This window comes from Balaenoptera borealis (assembly GCF_965194805.1).
Source record: "Balaenoptera borealis genome assembly, chromosome: X".
NCBI lineage: Eukaryota > Metazoa > Chordata > Mammalia > Artiodactyla > Balaenopteridae > Balaenoptera > Balaenoptera borealis.
Window position 1 is genome coordinate 40,311,417 of NC_138881.1, and position 23,034 is coordinate 40,334,450.

Consider the following 23,034-nt stretch of genomic DNA (forward strand, 5'->3'; position numbering starts at 1 on the left):
AAGTGATTCGGTTATACGTATATATACATTCTTTTCCATATTCTTTTCTATTATGGTTCATCACAGGATATTGAATATAGTTCCCTGTGCTATACACTAGGACCTTGTTGTTTTTAATTTAATTTCAATAAGAATCTTTAAATTCTTATTATTGCACATTACTGGGCAACCTCATGATAATGAGTTTTGGAGGAACTAGCTCCAAACCCTACGTTGTATTGTTTTCTCACCTATATGATACAGTTACCCTCTTAGGGTAACTAAGACTCTTAGACTGAAAGCTTTTCAAAGAAGGTGCTCTAAGGAACTGTCAGTAAGTGCCTTCTGTAATGCAGGACCATTCAAACTGCAGTGGAAGTAGGCACAAAGAATTCCATTCAAGGACATCGCCACAGATCTGTTTAAGAAGACCAGACAACGAAAACTTGCAAGGAATCAACTCTATTGGAATTTTTAGGACAACCATGGGAAATGATCCTCCCCACTGGGAGAATAAGGAAGGGCCTAGGCCCCCGAGGCAGGCCTGTTTCCTGTAGCTACTCTTGTTCATGCGGGTTCAAACCACCCCTCCCCAAGGGCCTGTGACTAAGGATTTACAACTAGGTGGCTCTCTTAGATAACAATAACAGCGATACACATTTATGAATCACTTTAGCGGTCACTTTGTTGAACACTTTATGTGCATTAAGTCAGTTAAACCTTTCAACAAACCTATGAGGTCAGCACTGCTATTACCATGCAGATGAGGAAACTGAGGCACAGAGAAGTTCAGTGATTTGCTCCAAGTCACACAGCCAGGAACTGGAGGAAGTAGCCTTCATGGCTCCAGAGCTTGTACTCTAAACCACTTTGCTGCTACTTAGTCTTCTATCATCTATTTTATGAATTTGCGCTTGGTAACAGATGGGTAACATTATTAGGAGTTATAGCTAGCAGGGTCCTTAAAGATGATTTTGTCCCTGTCCCCCTTCCATTTTATATATATATATATTTTTTTTTTTAAAAATTCTTTTCCAGATTCTTCTTTTTCCTTATAGATTATTAGTTCCCTGCGCTATACAGTAGGTCCTTGTTGGTTATCTATATTTTTTAACTTCTTCGTTGGAGTATAATTACTTTACAATGGTGTGTTAGTTTGTGCTTTATAACAAAGTGAATCAGCTATACATATACATATATCCCCATATCTCCTCCCTCTTGTGTCTCCCTCCCTCCCACCCTCCCTATCCCACCCCTCTAGGTGGTCACAAAGCACCGAGCTGATCTCCCTGTGCTATGCGGCTGCTTCCCACTAGCTATCTATTTTACATTTGGTAGTGTATATATGTCCATGCCACTCTCTCACTTTGTCAATTATATTTTGAGGATGAGAAAATTGAAGATGACTTATCTGAAGAATCATAGAAAATTAGTGGCAGGGGAGGACAGATCTCAGGGGGCTTTGTCTCCCGGTTTGTGGGGATGGCATGGGGAGGGATGCCCTACCCTGTGGGATAACCTCATTGTCCTCTTTTTCTGTCCCCACCTTCTGAGGAGGCTCTACCGAGAGGACAGCACTGACTTGGCAAGTGACTGTCATGGATCCCGGTGCATGTCCAGCCATGGCTTGAGGTGTCCCATGAGGACCAATTGAGGACAAATAAACAGGTTTACAGGCCACACTTCTCCCCCTTTCCAAATGGTAATAACTTTAGGATGCTGAATGGGAAAAAAATGAATATTCTTACCGCTTTGATTACCTACTTTATTGAACTGAAGAATGTCAGTGAGAAAATGGGTCCTGCTGTTTATTCACTAAAATGTTAATATCCTAGAATTTGGAAAACCACAAAATAGAGGCAGAGTTCTAATCTTCCTTCTGAACTGACATCATGGGTATGTTTGTAGTGAATCTGACCGAGTTCCTCACTGGGTTGAAAGATGGAAAAGCAAGATCATAGTTTCCCAGAGCTGGAAAGAAGAATAAATGTTATGTGGTCCCATCCCTGCAAGCCCCTCAACATGGAGAGCAGGCTGGGGGTGTAGGGGAGAGTGACAACATTGGGACAAGAATGTATACTTCTTGTGCTTGCATACAGTCAAACACTAAGTTTGTAGCCACGCCTTCCTAAATATTTCATGCCTCTCTTCCCTCTTCTCCATCCCTCAGCTCTGCACAGGACACTTAAAACATCCAGCATCTTGCCAAAGCTCTCAGGATACAGTTCATACTTAGAGCAGTTCACAATGCTCTTCCTAAGCCCATCTCCTGCTGCTCTCCTTACAAGCTTGCTTTGGTCTCACCAAACCACTGACCATCCTTGGCTAAGCCGTACTGTTTTGGGCCTCTGGGCCTCCACTCACCTTGTTATATGCTGATCCCTTTATCTGAGACACTTACTCTTTCTTCCCTGGATAATCCCTACCCAACCCATTAAAACCCAGACAGGTATCATCTCTTCTGATTCTCACTCCCTCATCCCCCCCAGTCTGAGACAGGTTCCCTCCCACATGCTCCCATGACATCCTGTGTAGGACATTTTGTATAGTCCTCACACTCTGCTTTAATCATTGGTTCATGTCTCTGTCTTCCTTCAGGGCCAGGACTGGGCCTCCTTCAACTTTGTAACTAAGTGCCTAGCAGAGTGCTTGGTTCCAAGTTAGTACCCAATAATTTTAGTTGGATGGATGGATGGATGGTTGGGTGGGTATTTGAATGAACAGATGGTTAAATGAGTAGAGGAATACATGGAGGGCTGGATGAATGGGATGCACAGAGTGGAGGTTGGGTGGATGAATGGGTGAATGGATGGATGGATGGATGTGTGTATGGATGATTGAATGTGTAGATGGATATTTTTGCCCTAAGCTCTGGGGCCCTGAAGCTCCCAAGACCTCTGAATTCATTTGAGGAAGTGAGTTAAAGCAGTAATTACTATCACCTTCTGAGGTGAAGGAGAAAGACAAGGGCAAGGGAGAAGGGAAGGCAAAATAAAACTTAATGATTTACTTATTTTGCTGTGAGTCCTCCACCACTCAGAAGTATTTAAACATTCTTTAAGACTTTGGGAATGGGGGGTGAGGATGTAAGGCCATGTGGGTACAGTAAGGAAGGCAAGGTAAGACGTCCATCCTCGTAAGAGCCGAGGAATCCTTAGGAGTGATTCTGATCAGAAATACTGCCATTAAGTACCCCATACCCCACACTTTCACCTTACCTGTTACTTGCACATATGCAAATACTGATCAATCAGATCCTGGTAGAACTTGCCAGTTGGGGTGGTCACTTTTAGGATTTTATATATAGGGATATATTCAGTAGGAAGAATATGTAAATCAGGTTGACTCATTTTTCTAGCTTCCCTTAACTTTTTCATTCATGATTTGAAAGTCAACATATAATGCATGGAAAACTGGTACTGAAAACATTCTAATGGTCGAAGATCATTGGTTGTGTATGGGAAGCATCAGATTCATCATTACCATTCTTGCCAAAGAAAAGATAGGGAAAGAAGGAAAGGTGACATCCTTCCACCAACCATGTGTCTTCAGCCTACCCAGCCAGCCCGGGGAGCTCACCCTCTGTTTGTTGTTGAACAACAAGCATTGTCCAATCCTTAATGAGGACCAGGACTGGAGTACTAATGCTTGCCTGGCTATAGCATTTCAGCCTGATATCTGAAAGTTTTGGATGGGCTTTCTCCTAAGGTAGCATTATGATCAGTTTTAAAAGTGGAGAAATGTTTGGAGATGAACAAAAACAAGATGAGCAAACACACCATTGGAAAGAGAGGCAAAGGATGTGAACTTGTAGACAATTTAGCAAAGAAGAAATACAAATGGGCAAGAAGCCTGCAAAAAGGGCTCAACTGAGAAGAAATCCATAATAAAAATAATAGTAATAGTAAACATTTCTGAGTGTGCAAAAAGTAAACTCTACAGGTAGAAGTCTCCATTTGGAGATATATATATATATATATATATATATATATATATATATATATATATATCTATATATATATATATATATATCTATCTCAAAATCCTAAAAATTCACTGTATTTTTTGACCCAGAAATTTCACCTTTAGGAATTTGTTACAGGAATTAATCATTGATGTGCATAAAAATCTAGCCACAGGGATGTTCAACATAGCACTGTTTATAATAATGAAAAGTGAAAAAAAAAACCTAGTTATCCCACAATAGTTGATTAGTTAAATAAATTATGGTTGATTGATGCAATCGAATACCACGAAACCACTAAAAATAAAATTGTGGAGAAGAATAGCTAATGTGGAAAGGTGTTCCGATACATGATTAAGTAAAAGTTTCCAAAAGAGTATGCATAGTATGATCACATTTTTGTTGAAAAAATTTTAATCCATACTTAGAAAAAAGGTGGTAAGGATCATATACCAAAATGTTAACTAAACGCTGATCTCTTGGTGAGGAATTGTCTGTGATTTTTATTTTGTGCTTTCTTTAATCAATATTTCCTGAAAATTCTAAAATAAAGAGACATCACTTTTAAAATAAGGAAAATACTATTTACAATGTAGAGAAAAGGACTATAAACAAGTCCACGTTCCCAGAGCCACTCATTACCTCTCGCTGCTTCCTTGCGCTGAGGATGTGATTTCTCAACGTGAAGCATTCCAAACCTCAACCTGCCCCGCCTGGTGTTTTCCTGCTTGGATCTGCACACTTCCCTTTCAGGCGGGCGCACGTGGAAAATGAATTCTGAGGGAGCTGAAGTAATATCCTGAACTCAACTGGAACACAAACCTATTTGGGGAAATGCTTCCTGAATTTGGTCATTACCTGACTGATGAGAAAAACCTCATTTCTTTCCACTTGAAGAGTCGACTGTAATATTCATACACTCTTGTTTACTTATCTGGAGGAGGATATGAATCTGGAGCTCTTCCTCAGTTGAATCCCTTAATTTCCCTCGCTCCTATCTTAAAATATGCCCATATTCTCACTGCCTTCTTTCTCCAAGGAATCAGTCCCACTCCCCCTGTGTTTTTGGTCCTCTCCATCCCATTTCTTAGGTGGGAAATCTTGAGTTCATTTCCAACATCTTCATTTCCTGTCACATCGAGTTGATCAACAAAATGATTCTCTAGCTGAACTGACTTGCATCCTTCCTGCCCTGCTTTGTTCCCAATGATCTTCCTCTTGGACTAGGAGAACTGGTCTGGCAGCCCCTGCCAGCATCACCAGGCCGTTCTGCACACTGCTTTCCAGAAGATCTTTCCAAAATACAGGCCTCATCTTGTCCCCACCCTACTCAACATCCTCACCATTGCCTGCAGTAGAGCTTCCCCAATTGGAGGTCTTTCAACTTTTTAACATTCAAAATGCCTTAAAAAATGGTCTAATAGGACATGTACACACTACTATATATAAAACAGATAACTAATAAGGACCTACTGTATAGCACAGGGAACTCAATGCTCTGTAATGGCCTATATGGGAAAAGAATCTAAAAAAGAGTGGATATATGTATATGTATAACTGATTCACTTTGCTGGACACCTGAAACTAACACAACATTGTACATCAACTATACTCCAATAAAAATTTTAAAAAAATGGTCTAATAGGAAAAGTTCACATCCACTCCCTATAATATCTACCATCTCACAAAAGAAGTTCAACATTTTTGTTGGTATTTTCTATTTGTTATTTCTGTTTAGTAACTTGGTTGAAGACTCAAATACATCTTTGGTTAATACAGATTGGAAATAAAATTATTGTAAATGAATGCCTTCTGCTTGGTCTTCAAATCTTACAAGCCAGAGGCAGGACCTTGGGGGAAGGCACAAGAGAAGAGGCCTATTACAAATGTTCTATTGAAAAGGGTGGAGACCACTGGCTCACAGGTTAAGTCCCAATTCCTTGGTATGGCATTCAAGGCCCCTGGCCCCATCTGACCCTTCCAACCTCCTCCTGCTGCCATGCTTCCACACGTGCCACATGCTCCAGCCACTAAGACTTCTCACCTCTTCCCACACCTCTGGGCCTTTGCTCAAGCTGATCCTTCTAACTTAAGCCCCTCTCCTCCCGCTAAATTTCAAGGTCTTGCTCAGAACACCTTCCCCTGGAGAAGGTTTTCTCCAGTCCCCATTTGGAATTAATATCCTCTCCCTGGAGCTCCCCAAGGTCCTTTACACTTCACTTCTGGCCTGCATCGGATCAGGCCTTATTATTGTTATTTGTAACACCGTTCCCCTGTCCTGATACCCCGGAGGGCAATGACCAGAGTTATAGCAATGCCATTACAGCACGTGCTGGGTCTTGGCCATAGTAAAGGCCAAGTAAAGGCCAATACATTGACCGTGTGTTGACAGGCCTGAATTCCAGAGTGTGGTACTATTCTTTGGTGAGAGCCAGGTGCATTGAGATTTACTAAACTTAGGTTTTCCTCTGACCAAGGCAACATCTCACAGCAGAAAACTTGTTCAGAAACTTTGGAGCAAACTGCCTCGGTTTGAATTCCAGATCTGCCACTTATTAGGCGGTGACCTTGGGCAAGTCACTGAACCTTGCTAGGTCTCAGTTCACTATCTGAATCATGAGTGCAAAACACTAACTCCCAGGATTGTTGTGAGGAGAAAATAAAAACAGCTTTAAATTGTCTGTCACATAGTAAGCTTTCTATAAATTTTATTTCCTTCCCACTATGAGAAATGAACTTGGTAAACTCAATAGTCTCAGGCTACTCCATTCCTAGAAAACTTTAAAACTTTAAGCTCCCACTTCCAAAGGAAACTTTGGACTTAGCATTTAGAGCTGGAATTTGGCTTCACACCTTACCCCCTTCCCATCCCAACTTTAACTCATTCCCCCTATGATTAAATGGCTTTGCTTCAGCTCCCACCCATAAATTCATAAATTACATCCTGACTTGATTTCAAGAAGCTCCTGGACATCATGACATGAAGGGAACAGAATGTTGCCCCTCAGAGTTATCTGATTGAGATTCTGACCTTATTTCTTCTTTAAAGAACTTCTTGCAAATAGATGTCCCGATGCAGGCATTACATTTATCAAGACCGAGGAAAGTCCTTCCAAAATTGTAGCTGGTTCTGACTCGGGGCACCAGAGAAGGAGAGGGAGAAGCCGGCGAGGAGACAGAGTAGCTCAGGCCTGAGACCCACAGCAGCAGGGCTGGCCAGCCCGGGTGGAGGGCTGCAGCCTCAGGCCCCAGCCGCGGCTCCATCATGGGCTCGGGACTCCAGCTGCAGCCCTCGGCTGCCCACTTAGGGCTGTGCAGAGGCAGGTCTTGGCAAAAGAGAGAGGGCTGGCTTCAGGGCGCTGACCCCATCCCAGCTTCCCAGGTTTCTGTTTGAGGATGTTAAGGGGCTTGGGGCTAACGAGGATGGGGAGGAGGTGAGGAAGTCCATGGAGGATGCTGATAACACCGTTTCCAGAGTTACTCTTCCTCTGCCCCGGGGCGGCTGCTGCAGCCTGGGGAGGGGCTGACTAGCAGATTTCGGGAAGGACAATGGCCAGGGCCTCCCTGTGCAGTCCTTTTGACAAACACAGGATATCCTGGCTGGGCAGGAAAGGTCCATGCAGGATGCATGTCCGACCTGGTTTCCACCTGGGAGTGTCAAAGGATCCTGAAGGTCTCCGCCCTCCACTGTTTTAATTCTGGGTGTATCTGTCCCTATGGATCACACACACACACAGACACACGCACACCAACCCCTCCCCGGCCCCCTGCGGTGGATAATTTGGCCTGCCCCTTAACCAGCCATATTTGGCTGTGAAATAACTAGAAGTCATTTTGCCGGCCATTAAGGGGCACATCTGATACTGATTTGAAAGGTGCACCCTTTTTACTGCTTAGGGAACAGACAAACGCAAGTGAGTCTATGCTTCAGCCCCTCTTGCCAATCTGAGAAGAAAGGAGGGGAAAGGACCCGGTGGCCTCTGGCACGATGAGGGGAACACCAGAAAGATCCTTCTGCCTGCGCCCAGCTGTGTCTGTCCTTTTCCCCCTTGCCTGAAAGTCCCTCTTCCTTTACTGCCCGACCTCCCTTCTCAGTGGCCGGCCTGACTTGGTGGGATATGACTGCCCCAGGATGGCCTTCCTCCTGACATCAAGAAAAGGTCCATAGCATGGAGCAGATGGCAGTACTAATTAAGGAATATGTAGAGAGGACAAAATCAGGGAAGGCAGGCTTGGGTTGGGAGAAGGAAAAAAAGCTGGGCGTGGCCTCAGGAGAATTGGGGAGTTTTGCTAAAGATTGATGGGAAGAGCAGGGTAAGGGCGGTTCTCTGACGGTTAAGCATGTGCTTATTAGCTAACTGTATATCCTCCTCAGTGAAATGTCATGCTTTTTTTGTTTTTTATCGTGGAGTTGTGAGAATTCTTTATATATTCTAGATACTAGTTCTGTGTTGGTTATGTGGCTTGCAAATATTTTCTCCCAGGTGGTAACTTGTCTTTCATCTTCTTAGCAGGGTCTTTTTTTTTTTTTTAAAGTATTTGTTTATTTATTTATTTATGGCTGTGTTGGGTCTTCATTTCTGTGCGAGGGCTTTCTCTAGTTGCGGCAAGCGGGGGCCACTCTTCATCGCGGTGTGCGGGCCTCTCACTGTCGCGGCCTCTCTTGTTGCGGAGCACAGGCTCCAGATGCGCAGGCTCAGTAGTTGTGGCTCACGGGCCCAGCTGCTCCGCGGCACGTGGGATCTTCCCAGACCAGGGCTCGAACCCGTGTCCCCTGCATTGGCAGGCAGGTTCTCAACCACTGTGCCACCAGGGAAGCCCAGCAGGGTCTTTTGCATTGATAAAAAGTACAGAAATATTGAAAAAAGGTACAGGGCTAAGTACAGATCCCTGGGGAAAGTGCTGCAAATGGTGTTCCAGATTCAATGTGATTTAACAAAATATATATTGTACTTACTGTTACCTCAAGGTTTTATTTTAGGCCCTGCAGGTGGTCTCAGCAGCAGGGGAGCTAAGAGCCCAGGCAGGTTGCTCATGGACAGTACAGCAGGACGGTGTAGGAAGGGCACTGACTAAAGTTACTAACTGTCCCAGTTTGCCAGGGCTGTTGATGTTAGTCCTGGAATCTCAGGTAACCCCTTAATCTTGGGAAAACTTGAATGATTGGTCACCCATATGAGGACCTGATAGACCTCCCATAAGAGTTGTATGAGATGAGATCTCAGGTGTGCCATTTGGCTATTAGGTTGAAGGACAACATTAAAGGTTGGAGGGCTTGAGAGACACCTTGGAGGCAGACCTGTAGATCACACACACACACACACACACACACACAGGTTTTTTTAAAACTTAGTTAACTTTAACTTTTTCTCCTGTCATTAAATATTCTTCCATGAGACCATTTATAAGTACTGCATTCCATTATATAGATGTAGTACGATTTATTTAACAAATCCCTTATCTTTGACACTTTGGTTGCTGACGGGTAGGATTTTGACAGCTGAAACTCCTGAAAATGATGAAAAACAGATTTTTTTCCTCACTTCCAAAATGCCATGAATTGTAAGATCCACCATCAATTTAAATAGCAGCTTTTTAGAGGAAAAATATAAGAAACACTATATCAAGTATCCATTAAAAAGTGCTCTAAATGATCCCTATAACTTTAAATATATGCTACTTCCCTTTTTTGAATCATGACCAAATTTTGGATGTGTTTTTCACATTCAGAGTCTGAACGTATACTGAGTTGCTCATTTCAGGGGACTTGCTGCTTTTCATAATGTTCTTATGATTCTTAGTCTCTTTGGTACCTTTAATTTAGTGATATGACAAGTATAGCAGGTAAGATTTTCAGTCTATACGTTCAGATGTGAAGACATACAACTTTACATTTTATAATTCAACCTAATTTTTATTTTGAGCCTTCCATTCTGGATTGGTGGGAAGTCTTAGCATGGTTATTTCTTGAGTTCTTCCCTTCTCTTCTGGAATTTCATTGTGGTTTGGTGAGATTTACTCAACATTCAGCCACTGGGTGGAGATGTTTGGTACCACTGCCCTCCATGGGGCCTGTTATGATTAGTCCAAGTTGCTTCTTAATCCCTTCAAACTCTACTTGGGGCTCATGCTTCAGCCCGCAAGACTGCCCACCACGCCTTTAGATGAACCTTGAGTGTCACTTCCTTTCTGGGGTTTTGCCACTCCCCTACTCTTGTGTTCCTAGCCCACCAAGAGGCCATATTTACTTTCTAACTTGCCACATTCTCCCCCTGAGGAAATGAGAAAGGGACTAACAGTCTGTTTGAATTGGTAGGGGACGGGAGGGGCAGAAAGAGGAAAATACAAGGGTAAAAAAACACAGGTTACTGTCTTCAAATGCTTTTCTGCCACACAAAGTATATCAGGTTTTGCTTGCATGACTTATTTGGTTGGAACCATAGTTTCACTTTTTCCCGTAATTGAGTAATTTGTCACTAGAAGTTAAAGAGCTTCCTTAAAAGTCAACCAGCCCCTGTGACAGATTTTTCAGAACCTGGCAACAATTCTTCATGATGTATACTCCACCAGGGCAGAGACTTTTTACCTCTTTTGCCTCAGACCTCCAGAGGAGTTTATAGCATATGCTGCCTCATTTTAAGTAAAAATTAGGGATCCAAGTTAATATACAGCTGCAATGACAATTAGATGAACTAATCCCTTCTACACATTGCAAAATTCTCAGTTGCAGGCAGCAAGGAGCCTTTTATGACTTCTTCTTTAATTCTGAGGCTGACAGTTTTCTTGTGACTTTGAGTATAAGGGGCTTCCTAATTTCAGAAACATTGAAGATTAAAAAGAATGTGTGGCTCAGCATTGAAGAAATCTGCAAGGCGGCCGACTGCCAGGAGGAGGAACAATAAAAGCAGTATTTTGATTTGTTTGCTCCCAGGGGTGGGACGCATGGGCAAATGGTGAGGCATAAATGAAGGACCCCACTGAAGGGGCCTTGGCTAGCAGGCCAATGGTTTGGAGTGGCAGGGAAGGTCAGTGTGAATGGTGTGGGATGGATTAATGTGTGAAGGACACTGGGCATGACATGGAGTCGGTTTGAAGAAATGGTGCCCAAGGCCAAGGACATGGCAGTAGGAATGAAAGCAAAGGGATAAATGTGAGGGGTAATAAGAAGCATGGCCTCCATGACTTGGAAACTGAGTCAATGAAGAGAATAAGGGAGAAGCAAAAATCCACGGAAACTCAGAGTTTTCAAATCTGGATGTCTAGGAAAATATAATACCATTGATAGGTGCCGAGAACGAGGAAGAAGAGCTGGTGTTGGAAGAAGACAAAAATCCTGGTATTGGATCTGTGAATTTAAAACATTAACTGCTAACATAGGTCTTATTAATTGATCTCCATGGATATGATTGCTTTAGAATATCAGAATGTGTCCAACTAAACTATTACCCAGTTCTCATATTTCCATCTTGGTGATAAGGCTATAGCCTTAGATTTTGATAAATATCTTACTGAAATCTGGTACTATATCATCAGCGTTCTCCTGATGTGTGTATGCCAGACTAATAATGTAAAAAACAGTAAGTGAGATGAGCTATCATGGGATTTTCTTGGTGAACCCCTACTGGCCCTTACTGATCTCCACTGCCCGTTGTAAGTGCTCACAAACAGTAGTTTTGCTCAGTAGTCCAGTCTAGACTTTCTAGAGGTCATCTTAAAAAAAAACCCTAGTATATCTGAACATCTTCAGTCTTCTGGCATCTCACTTATTCGATATTGTAGCAGCTGTGGAGGTGCGCTGCTCTATCTCCTTTCATGAAAGAAGGTGTGGATCAACCGTGAAGAGTGCAGCTAGCTGATGCTCCCCAACTGTTTGCACTTCAGGATCCAGCTCAGCTTTTGAGCTGAGGCCACACTGTTCCTGGGCAGCCCCTAGCCAGTGACTGAGCATAGTGGAAGTAGTAAGGTTTGGCCATCCCTGCCCATCAGAATTCCTTTAATGAGGAATCTGTGGTCCAGGGCTCCCTGCTGGGTTGGCTGAGGCTTTGTCAGATCTGCATCTTGGTTTGAGGTGCTCCCTGCCCCAAACTGCTTCCTCTCCCCAGGCATCTACAAATCAATAAACCTCTTGCACTCCTAACTGCAACTCAAGAGTCTGATTCCTGGAGGGCCCAAATGACACAAACATGATTCTTCTATGCTCTCCTGACATTGGTCCTAGGATCAAATGTCTAAGTTTTTTTTTGGAGGGGGGCTGAGAAATAATTTGTTTAACATGAAGTCCCAAGGAAGAGATCTCATAATTCCCTCAGCTCTCTTGGGCTTTGATTCTTTCTCAAAAATATTAACCCCACTCTTTAATATTTAAAAATTGTTCCCCTTGATATAAAAGGTGGCAACCTGATAGGATTCAGCTTTCTCTCTGTCCGCACCATCTTATTCAAGGGGGTAGATCTATTCTTTTGTGGTTCTTCTTTAGATGAGCATGGTTAAAAAAATTTGCCCTTAGCATGTTTACCATCTCTAGTTCCTCACTTTAAAATTTTCCTGACCAGGACTTCAAAATCTCTAATAATACCTTACAATGTGGAGACTTCTGTAGTTTTATAAAGCACTTTCACATTTATTATTTTTATTCACTTTCACATATTATTCTTATTCACATTTATTATTCCACTAGATTCTTATAGGAAACTTGTGAAGGAGGAGGATGCAAAGCTAATAATTGTGAAGGAGGAGGATGCAAAGCTAATAATTATTATTATAGATGAGGAAACTGAGGTTTAGAGATGTTTAATGGACAACAAATGTCACACAGCTAGTATGCACCAGACCTGAGGCTTGAACTCAGCTCCTCTGAAGCATAACACAGGGCACCATCTACTCTACCACAATGCCTCTCAAGATGTGGCGTGAGTTTGTACTGGTGGTTTCATGGAGTCTACTTTGCATCCCCAGATGTGCAGAAGTGGCTCTGGGTTCTCAGAAGGCTTTCCACATATTTTGGCAACATACCCAAGGAACATGGCATCCTTCTGAATCAGTCACATGGAACTAACCTGTGCCCTCTTTGCTCTGCTCATCAGGGACCAACACATGAATTGCTGGTGCCTGTGAAGATCTGTATGTTGTCATGAAGTGCCAGCAACTTCAGATGTCCAGGACTCACCTAGGAGAGGTTGCCAGCCATTGGGCTTCTTGGTACTGTTTCTCTTCCTCCTTAACCCTGTGTTATTTTTCTCTATTCACCATCACCCTTGTGATGCTGGGTTTGATTTCTCTCTGCTTTCTTCCTTTCTTTTTTTTTTAAAACATCTTTATCGGAGTATAATTGCTTTACAATGGTGTGTTAGTTTCTGCTGTATAACAAAGTGAATCAGCTATATATATACCTATATCCCCATATCCCCTCCCTCTTGCATCTCCCTCCCACCCTCCCTATCCGACCCCTCTAGGTGGTCACAAAGCACTGAGCTGATCTCCCTGTGCCATATGTCTGCTTCACACTCGCTGTCTATTTTACATTTGGTGGTTTATATAAGTCCATGCCACTCTCTCACTTCATCCCACTTTACCCTTCCCCCGCCCCATGTCCTCAAGTCCATTCTCTACGTCTGCGTCTTTATTCCTGTCCTGCCCCTAGGTTCTTCAGACCATTTTTTCTTTTTTTTTAGATTCCACATATACCTGTTAGCATACGGTATTTGTTTATCACTTTCTGACTTACTTCACGCTGTATGACAGACTCTATGTCCATCCGCCTCACTACAAATAACTCAATTTCATTTCTTTTTATGGCTGAGTAATATTCCATTGTATATATGTGCCACATCTTCTTTATCCATTCAACTGTCGATGGGCACTTAGGTTGCTTCCATGTCCTGGCTATTGTAAATAGAGCTGCAATGAACATTGTGGTACATGACTCTTTTTGAATTATGGTTTTCTCAGGGTATATGCCCAGTAGTGGGATTGCTGGGTCATATGGTAGTTCCATTTTTAGTTTTTTAAGGAACCTGCAAACTGTGCTCCATAGGGGCTGTATCAATTTACATTCCCACCAACAGTGCAAGAGTGTTCCCTTTTCTCCACACCCTCTCCAGCATTTATTGCTTGTAGATTTTTCGATGATGGCCATTCTGACTGGTGTGAGGTGATACCTCATTGTAGCTTTGATTTGCATTTCTCTAATGATTAGTGATGTTGAGCATTCTTTCATGTGTTTGTTGGCAATCTGTATATCTTCTTTTTTTTTTTTTTTAAAGTAGACTTATTTTTTCTTTTTTTTAAACCTAGCCATATACATTTGGGTTTTCTTAACACTTTAATTTTCCTTCCCGTTTAAATTTATTTATTTATGTATTTTTGGCTGTGTTGGGTCTTCGTTTCTGTGCGAGGGCTTTCTCCAGTTGCGGCAAGCGGGGGCCACTCTTCATCGCGGTGCGCGGGCCCCTCACCATCGCGGCCCCTCTTGTTGCAGAGCACAGGCTCCAGACGCGCAAGCTCAGCAGTTGTGGCTCATGGGCCTAATCGCTCCGCGGCACGTGGGATCTTCCCAGACCAAGGCCCGAACCCGTGTCCCCTGCATTAGCAGGCAGACTCTCAACCACTGCGCCACCAGGGAAGCCCCTGTATATCTTCTTTGGAGAAATGTCTATTTAGGTCTTCTGCCCATTTTTGGATTGGGTTGCTTGTTTTTTTGTTATTGAGCTGCATGAGCTGCTTGTAAAGTTTGGAGGTTAATCCTTTGTCAGTTGCTTCATTTGCAAATACTTTCTCCCATTCTGAGGGTTGTCTTTTCGTCTTGTTTATGGTTTCCTTTGCTGTGCAAAAGCTTTGAAGTTTCATTAGGTCCCATTTGTTTATTTTTGTTTTTACTTCCCTTTCTCTAGGAGGTGGGTCAAAAAGGATCTTGCTGTGATTTATGTCATAGAGTGTTCTGCCTATGTTTTCCTCTAAGAGTTTTATGGTGTCTGACTTACATTTAGGTCGTTAATCCATTTTGAGTTTATTTTTGTGTATGGTATTGGGGAGTGTTCTAATTTCATTCTTTTACATGTAGCTGTCCAGTTTTCCCAGCACCACTTATTGAAGAGGCTGTCTTTTCTCCGTTGTATATTCTTACCTCCTTTACCAGAAATAAGGTGACCATATGTGCGTGGGTTTATCTCTGGGCTTTCTATCCTGTTCCATGGATCTATATTTCTGTTTTTGTGCCAATACCATACTGTCTTGATTACTGTAGCTTTGTAGTATAGTCTGAAGTCCAGGAGCCTGATTCCTCCAGCTCCGTTTTTCTCTCTCAAGGTTGCTTTGGCTATTCGGGGTCTTTTGTGTTTCCATACAAACTGTGCAATTTTTTGTTCTAGTTCTGTGAAAAATGCCAGTGGTAGTTTGATAGGGAATCTGTAGATTGCTTTGGGTAGTATAGTCATTTTCACAATGTGATTCTTCAAATCCAAGAACATGGTATATTTCTCCATCTGTTGGTATCATCTTTAATTTCTTTCATCAGTGTCTTATAGTTTTCTGCATACAAGTCTTTTGCCTCCTTAGGTAGGTTTATTCCTAGGCATTTTATTCTTTTCATTGCAATGGTAAACAGCAGTGTTTTCTTAATTTCTCTTTCAGATTTTTCATCATTAGTGTATAGGAATGCAAGACATTTCTGTGCATTATTTTGTATCCTGCTATTTTACAAAATTCATTGATTAGCTCCCGTATTTTTCTGGTAGTGTCTTTAGGATTCTCTATGTATAGTATCATGTCATCTGCAAACAGTGACAGCTTTACTTCTTCTTTTCCGATTTGGATTCCTTTTATTTCTTTTTCTTCTCTGATTGCTGTGGCTAAAATTTCCAGATCTATGTTGAATAATAGTGGTGAGAGTGGGCAACCTTGTCTTGTTCCTGATCTTAGAGGAAATGGTTTCAGTTTTTCACCATTGAGAACGATGTTGGCTGTGGGTTTGTCATATATGGCCTTTATTATGTTGAGGTAAGTTCCCTCTATGCCTACTTTCTGGAGGGTTTTTGTCATAAATGGGTGTTGAATTTTGTAGAAAGCTTTTTCTGCATCTATTGAGATGATCATATGGTTTTTCTCCTTCCATTTGTTAATATGGTGTCTCACGTTGATTGATTTGCGTATATTGAAGAATCCTTGCATTCCTGGGATAAACCCCACTTGATCATGGTGTATGATCCTTTTAATGGGCTATTGGATTCTGTTCGCTAGTATTTTGTTGACGATTTTGCATCTAGGTTCATCAGTGATATTGGCCTGTAGTTTTCTTTCTTTGTGACATCTTTGTCTGGTTTTGGTATCAGGGTGATGGTGGCCTTGTAGAATGAGTTTGGGAGTGTTCCTCCCTCTGCTATATTTTGGAAGAGTTTGAGAAGGATAGGCATTAGCTCTTCTCTAAATGTTTGATAGAATTCGCCTGTGAAGCCATCTGGTCCTGGGCTTTTGTTTGTTGGAAGGTTTTTAATCACAGTTTCAATTTCAGTGCTTGTGATTGGTCTGTTCATATTTTCTATTTCTTCCTGGTTCAGTCTCAGAAGGTTGTGCTTTTCTAAGAATTTGTCCATTTCTTCCAGGTTGTCCATTTTATTGGCATATAGTTGCTTGTAGTAATCTCTCATGATCCTTTGTGTTTGTGCAGTGTCAGTTGTTACTTCTCCTTTTCCATTTCTAATTCTACTGATTTGAATCTTCTCCCTTTTTTTCTTGATGAGTCTGGCTAATGGTTTATCAATTTTTTTTACCTTCTCAAAGAACCAGCTTTTAGTTTTATTGATCTTTGCTATTGTTTCCTTCATTTCTTTTTCATTTATTTCTGTTCTGATCTTTATGATTTCTTTCCTTCTGCTAACTTTGGGGTTTTTTTGTTCTTCTTTCTCTAATTGCTTTAAGTGTAAGGTTAGGTTGTTTATTTGAGATGTTTCTTGTTTCCTGAGGTAGGATTGTATTGCTATAAACTTCCCTCTCAGAACTGCTTTTGTAGCTTCCCATAGGTTTTTGGTCGTCGTGTTTTCATTGTCATTTTTTTCTAGGTATTTTTTGATTTCCTCTTTGATTTCTTCAGTGATCTCTTGGTTATTAAGTAGTGTATGTTTAGCCTCCATGTGTTTGTATTTTTTATGGATTTTCCCCTGTGATTGATATCTAGTCTCATAGCGTTCTGGTCGGAAAAGATACTTGATATGATTTCAATTTTCTTAAATTCCCCAAGGCTTGATTTGTGACCCAAAATATGATCTCTCCTGAAGAATGTTCCATGAGCACTTGAGAAGAAAGAGTATTCTGTTGTTTTTGGATGGAATGTCCTATAAATATCAATTAAGTCCATCTTGTTTAATGTATCATTTACAGCTTGTGTTTCCTTATTTATTTTCATTTTGGATGATCTGTCCCTTGGTGCAACTGGGGTGTTACATCCCCTACTATGATTGTGTTACTGTCGATTTCTCCTTTTATGGCTGTTAGCATTTGCCTTATGTATTGAGGTGCTCCTATGTTGGGTGCATAAATATTTACAATTGTTATATCTTCTCCTTGGTTTGATGCCCTGATCATTATGCAGTGTCCTTCTTTGTCTCTTGTAATAGTCTTTATTTTAAAGTCCATTTTGTCTGATATGAGAATTGCTACTCCAGCTTTCTTTTGATTTCCATTTGCATCGAATATCTTTTTCCATCCCCTTATTTTCAGTCTGTATGTGTCCCTAGGTCTCAAGTGGGTCTCTTGTAGACAGCATATATACGGCTCTTGTTCTTGGATCCATTCAGCCAGTCTATGTCTTTTGGTTGGAGCATTTAATCCATTTAAATTTAAGTTAATTACTGATATGTTTGTTCCTTTTACCATTTTCTTAATTGTTTTGGGTCTGTTTTTCTACGTCTTTTCCTTCTCTTGTGTTTCCTGCCTAGAGAAGTTCCTTTAGCATTTGTTGTAAAGCTGGTTTGGCGGTGCTGAATTCTCTTAGCTTTCGCTTGTCTGTAAAGGTTTTAATTTCTCTGTCAAATCTGAATGAGATTCTTGCTGGGTAGAGTAATCTTGGTTGTAGGTTTTTCTCCTTCATCTCTTTAAATATGTCCTGCCACTCCTTTCTGGCTTGCAGAGTTTCTGCTGAAAGATCAGCTGTTAACCTTATGGGTATTCCCTTGTGTGTTATTTGTTGTTTTTCCCTTGCTGCTTTTAATATTTTTTCTTTGTATTTAATTTTTGATAGTTTGATTAATATGTGTCTTGGTGTGTTTCTCCTTGGATTTATCCTGTATGCGACTCTCTGCCCTTCCTGGACTTGATTAACAATTTCCTTTCCCATATTAGGGAACTTTTCAACTATAATCTCTTCAAATATTTTCTCAGTCCCTTTCTTTTTCTCTTCTTCTTCTGAGACCCCTATAATTTGAACGTTGGTGCATTTAATGTTGTCCCAGAGGTCTCTGAGACTGTCCTCAATTCTTTTCATTCTTTTTTCTTTATTCTGCTCTGCAGTAGTCATTTCCACTATATTTTTTCTAGGTCACTTATCCAGTCTTCTGCCTCAGTTATTCTGCTATTGATTCCTTCTACTGAATTTTAAATTTCATTTATTGTGTTGTTCATCATTGTTTGTTTGGTTTTTATTTTTTCTAGGTCCTTGTTAAACGTTTCTTGTATTTTCTTTATTCTATTTCTAAGATTTTGGATCACTGTTACTATCATTACTCTGAATTCTTTTTCAGGTAGAGTGCCTATTTCCTCTTCATTTGTTTGGTCTGGTGGGTTTTTACCTTGCTCCTTCATTTGCTGCGTGTTTCTCTGTCTTCTCATTTTGCTTAACCTACTGTGTTTGGGGTCTCCTTTTCGCAGCCTGCAGGTTCATAGTTCCTGTTGTTTTTCGTGTCTGTCCCCAGTGGCTAAGGTTGGTTCAGTGGGTTGTGTAAGCTTCCTCGTAGAGGGGACTAGTTGCCTGTGTTCTGGTGGATGACGCTGGATCTTGTCTTTCTGGTGGGCAGGACTGCGTTTGTTGGTGTGTTTTGGGGTGTCTGTGGCCTTATTATGATTTTAGGCAGCCTCTCTGCTAATGGGTGTGGTTGTGTTCCTGTCTTGCTAGTTGTTTGGCATAGGGTGTCCAGCACTGTAGCTTGCTGGTCGTTGAGTGCAGCTGGGTCTTAGCATTGAGATGGAGATCTCTGGGAGAGCTTTCGCTGTTTGATATTATGTGGAGCTGGGAGGTCTCTGGTGGACCAATGTCCTGAACTCAGCTCTCCCACCTCAGAGGCACAGGCTTCACGCCTGGCTGGAGCACCAAGACTCTGTGAGCTACATGGCTCAGAAGAAAAGGGAGAAAAAAAGAAAGAAAGCAAGCAAGCAAGAAAGAAAACAAAATAAAATAAAGTTATTAAAATAAAAAATAATTATTAAAAATAAAAAAATTAAAAAATAATACGAAAAAGAAGAAAAAAAAGAAAGAAAAAAAGAAGAGAGCAACCAAACCAAAAGACAAATCCACCAATGATAACAAGTGCTAAAAACTATTTGAAAGAAAACTGGAAAAAAACGGACAGAGAGAACCCTAGGACAAATGGTAAAAGCAAAGCTATACAGCCAAAATCACACAAAGAAGCATACACATACTCAGTCACAAAAAGAGAAAAAGGGGAAAAAAATATATGTCGTTGCTCCCGAAGTCCACCTCCTCAATTTGGGATGATTCGTTGTCTACTCAGGTATTCCACAGATGCAGGGTACATCAAGTTGATTGTGGAGATTTAATCCGCTGCTCCTGAGGCTGCTGGGAGAAATTTCCCTTTCTCTTCTTTGTTCACACAGCTCCCGGGGTTCAGCTTTGGATTTGGACCCGCCTCTGTGTTTAGGTTGCCTGAGGGTGTCTGTTCTTCGCTCAGACAGGACGGGGTTAAAGGAGCAGCTGATTGGGGGCTCTGGCTCACTCAGGCCGGGGGTAGGGAGGGGTACGGATGCGGGGCGAGCCTGCGGTGGCAGAGGCTGGAGTGACGTTGCACCAGCCTGAGGTGCACTGTGTGTTCTCCCGGGGAAGTTGTCCCTGGATCACGGGAGCCTGGCAGTAGCGGGCTGCACAGGCTCCTGGGAGGGGAGGTGTGGAGAGTGACCTGTGCTTGCTCACAGGCTTCTTGGTGGCGGCAGCAGCAGCCTTAGCGTCTCATGTCCGTCTCTGGGGTCTGCGCTGATAGCCGCGGCTCGCACCCGTCTCTGGAGCTCGTTTAGGCAGTGTTCTGAATCCCCTCTCCTCGCGGACCCCGTAACAATGGTCTCTTGCCTCTTCGGCAGCTCCAGACTTTTTCCCGGACTCCTTCCCGGCTAGCCGTGGCGCACTAGCCCCTTCAGGCTGTGTTCCCGCCACCAACTCCAGTCCTCTCCCTGGGATCCGACCTCCGAAGCCCGAGCCTCAGCTCCCAGCCCCCTCCCGCCCCAGCAGGTGAGCAGACAAGCCTCTCCGGCTGGTGAGTGCTGGTCGGCACCGATCCTCTGTGTGGGAATCTCTCCGCTTTGCCCTCCGCACCCCTGTTGCTGTGCTCTCCTCCATGGCTCCGAAGCTCCTCCCTCCGCCACCCACAGTCTCCACCCGCAAAGGGGCTTCCTAATGTGTGGAAACCTTTCCTCCTTCACAGTTCCCTCCCACTGGTGCAGGTTCCATCCCTATTCTTTTGTCTCTGTTTTTTCTTTTTTCTTTTGCCCTACCCAGGTACGTGGGGAGAGTCTTGCCTTTTGGGAGGTCTGAGGTCTTCTGCCAGCGTTCAGTAGGTGTTCTGTAGGAGTTGTTCCACATGTAGATGTATTTCTGATGTATTTGTGGGGAGGAAGGTGATCTCCATGTCTTACTCTTCTGCTGTCTTGAAGGTCTCTCCTCTCTGCTTTCTTATTCTAGCTTCCCTTTTGGATATTTTTCTTCCATCTTGCAAAAAAAACAAAAACAAACAAACAAACAAAACCAAAAAAACACCCCTACTTCCTGTCCAGTAAATTAGCTCCTAGAAGATGGTTCTCAAACCCTGCCACCTCTCCTGAAACCAGGAGACTAGTTATTTTTCATCTTTTGTTATCCCAATGGTCAGTGGCTCAGGCAGGAAGGCAAATGTAGATATGCCCATCAGGCTATCGGACACCTTCTTACATTGCCCGTAACACTTGAGTAGCAAAAGAAATGTTTATCTTTTATGGCTTCTGTGAAAGCTCTGCCCTGAACACCTCATGAAGCTGACCTTTTGAAACTTAGGCTGCTGCAGAGCTCTGGACACTTTCTGCCGCTCAGTGTGTCCTTTGATGCTGGACATTTGGTTCCTCCCCTGACAGAGAGGAAAGAGAAGGAACACTTGAAGGAGCCTAGGTTACTTTTTCAAATATTGTGTCCTTTTATTTTTTAAATAATAAAAGCAGTACATCTTCTTCATAGAAAACGTGGTAGATGAAAAAAAATTAAAGTGAACATTAATGGTTCTGGGTATGAACTTTAATAGTTTTTTTCAGTGCATTTATACCATACTTGCTTTTTAACTTAAAAATACACTGAAATAATTTTCTGTGTCATTATTTTTCCTAAAGGGGAATTTTTCATGGATGTATAATATGTGCCATAATTAATTGAACCAGTCCCTATTATTAAGACATCTGCTAAAAATTATTCAGGATTTAATTTCTCAAGTGGCAAAGTTTCAAAACAAACATTTTGGTTTTATTCCTGAAATCTTGGAAGGTATATCAGATAGGATATCTGTAACTGCAAATAACAGAATATTCCTACTGATATTTGTCTAAATACTACAAAATCTATTATCTTATGTATGAAGTCCAGAGATTTAGTGGGCTCCAGCAGCTCAAATACATCATCAAAGAGACAGGATCTTCAGTGGTTAGGACTCCGTGCTTTCACTGCCAAGGGCACGGGTTCAATCCCTGGTCAGGGAACTAAAATAATAATTAATAATAATAATAATAATAATAATAATAATAATAATAATAAAAGAGACAGGATATTGCCATCTCTCCACTTTGCACGTTAAGTCAGTCAGTTTTCCCTCCAGGCTGGCTCCCCTGTTCATAAATTGGTGGCTGCACTTTGGGGCCTCACATTCAGACATGTCAACTCCTAGTGGAAGAAGAGGAGACATCTCTTTTCTTGGAGGAAGAAACTGTTTCCCAGAAGTCTCTCTTCAGATCTCATTGGCTAGAACTGGATAAAATCCTACCCCATCACTGTGAAGAGGACTGAGATTACCATGTAGGAGTACATTGTCTTGCAGGGTGGACTGCTAAACCAAAACAAAGTGTGGTTAGGGAGGAAAAAAGTAGGGAAATGAATGCTGGCTAGTAGTGTCTTGGTTTGGGTTCCCCAGAGACGAACTCTGAAACAAGGATTTGAGGATTGAGAGCTGATCTCAGGAAATACTGGTAGGGGAGGAAGGAGCTAAGAGAGGGAAATGAAAGAAGCCAAGAAAGAGTACATTGCCAAGCCAGCTACCACTGTGGACAACTGGGGTTCAGTCCTGCTGGGGAATTCTGGGAGATAGTGGAGAGCACACACATTGGAGTTATTCCAACTGAGGGGCAGGGAGCTGGGGTATTACAGACCAACTCTCATCCGCCATTGGTTGAAGGCTTCTCTGGGGGATATTAACTCCATGGTATTTCCAGCCTGCCCCACATAGGCTGTCAATAGTCAGAGGAAGATCTCAGGCAGAGTGTTGCACTGTTTGAAGTTGGAAGCCATCAGTCAGGATGGGAATGAAGGAAGTACCAAGGGCAGGTGGGCTGAACATCCACAGTTTCCACCAAGGTGAGAAGCCGGCAGTGTGTCCTACCGTAGGCACCTAGGGAATTGCTTCGGGAAACACTTTCATCCTCCAATGTCGGGACTACTTAATACAGCAGGAAGAATCACAGAACTTTAGAGCTGAAAGTAATCGTAGCAATTATCTAGACTAGTTTAACCTCCTATGCCATTTTAACTGGGGCCAAAAGAGGTCAATTGATGAGCTTGGGGTCAACGAATGGCAGATCCTGGGGTAGGAATGCTGGCAGGACTAGTGTTTAGGGCACTGGCAGAGCAGGAGTATTAATTTTTTGGC

At 42.3% G+C, this 23,034-nt stretch overlaps 1 protein-coding gene across 1 annotated transcript in view; it reads right to left on the minus strand.

Moving 5' to 3' along the window:
* Window positions 1–7,699, minus strand: part of DIPK2B (divergent protein kinase domain 2B) — a 46,083-nt gene extending 38,384 nt beyond the window's left edge. Inside the window, exon 1 of the mRNA XM_082378218.1 lies at window positions 6,975–7,699. Within this exon, the coding sequence (XP_082234344.1) occupies window positions 6,975–7,210 (236 nt within the window). The 5' untranslated portion in view covers window positions 7,211–7,699. The remainder of the gene's footprint in view (window positions 1–6,974) is intronic.
* Window positions 7,700–23,034: the final 15,335 nt, after the last annotated feature.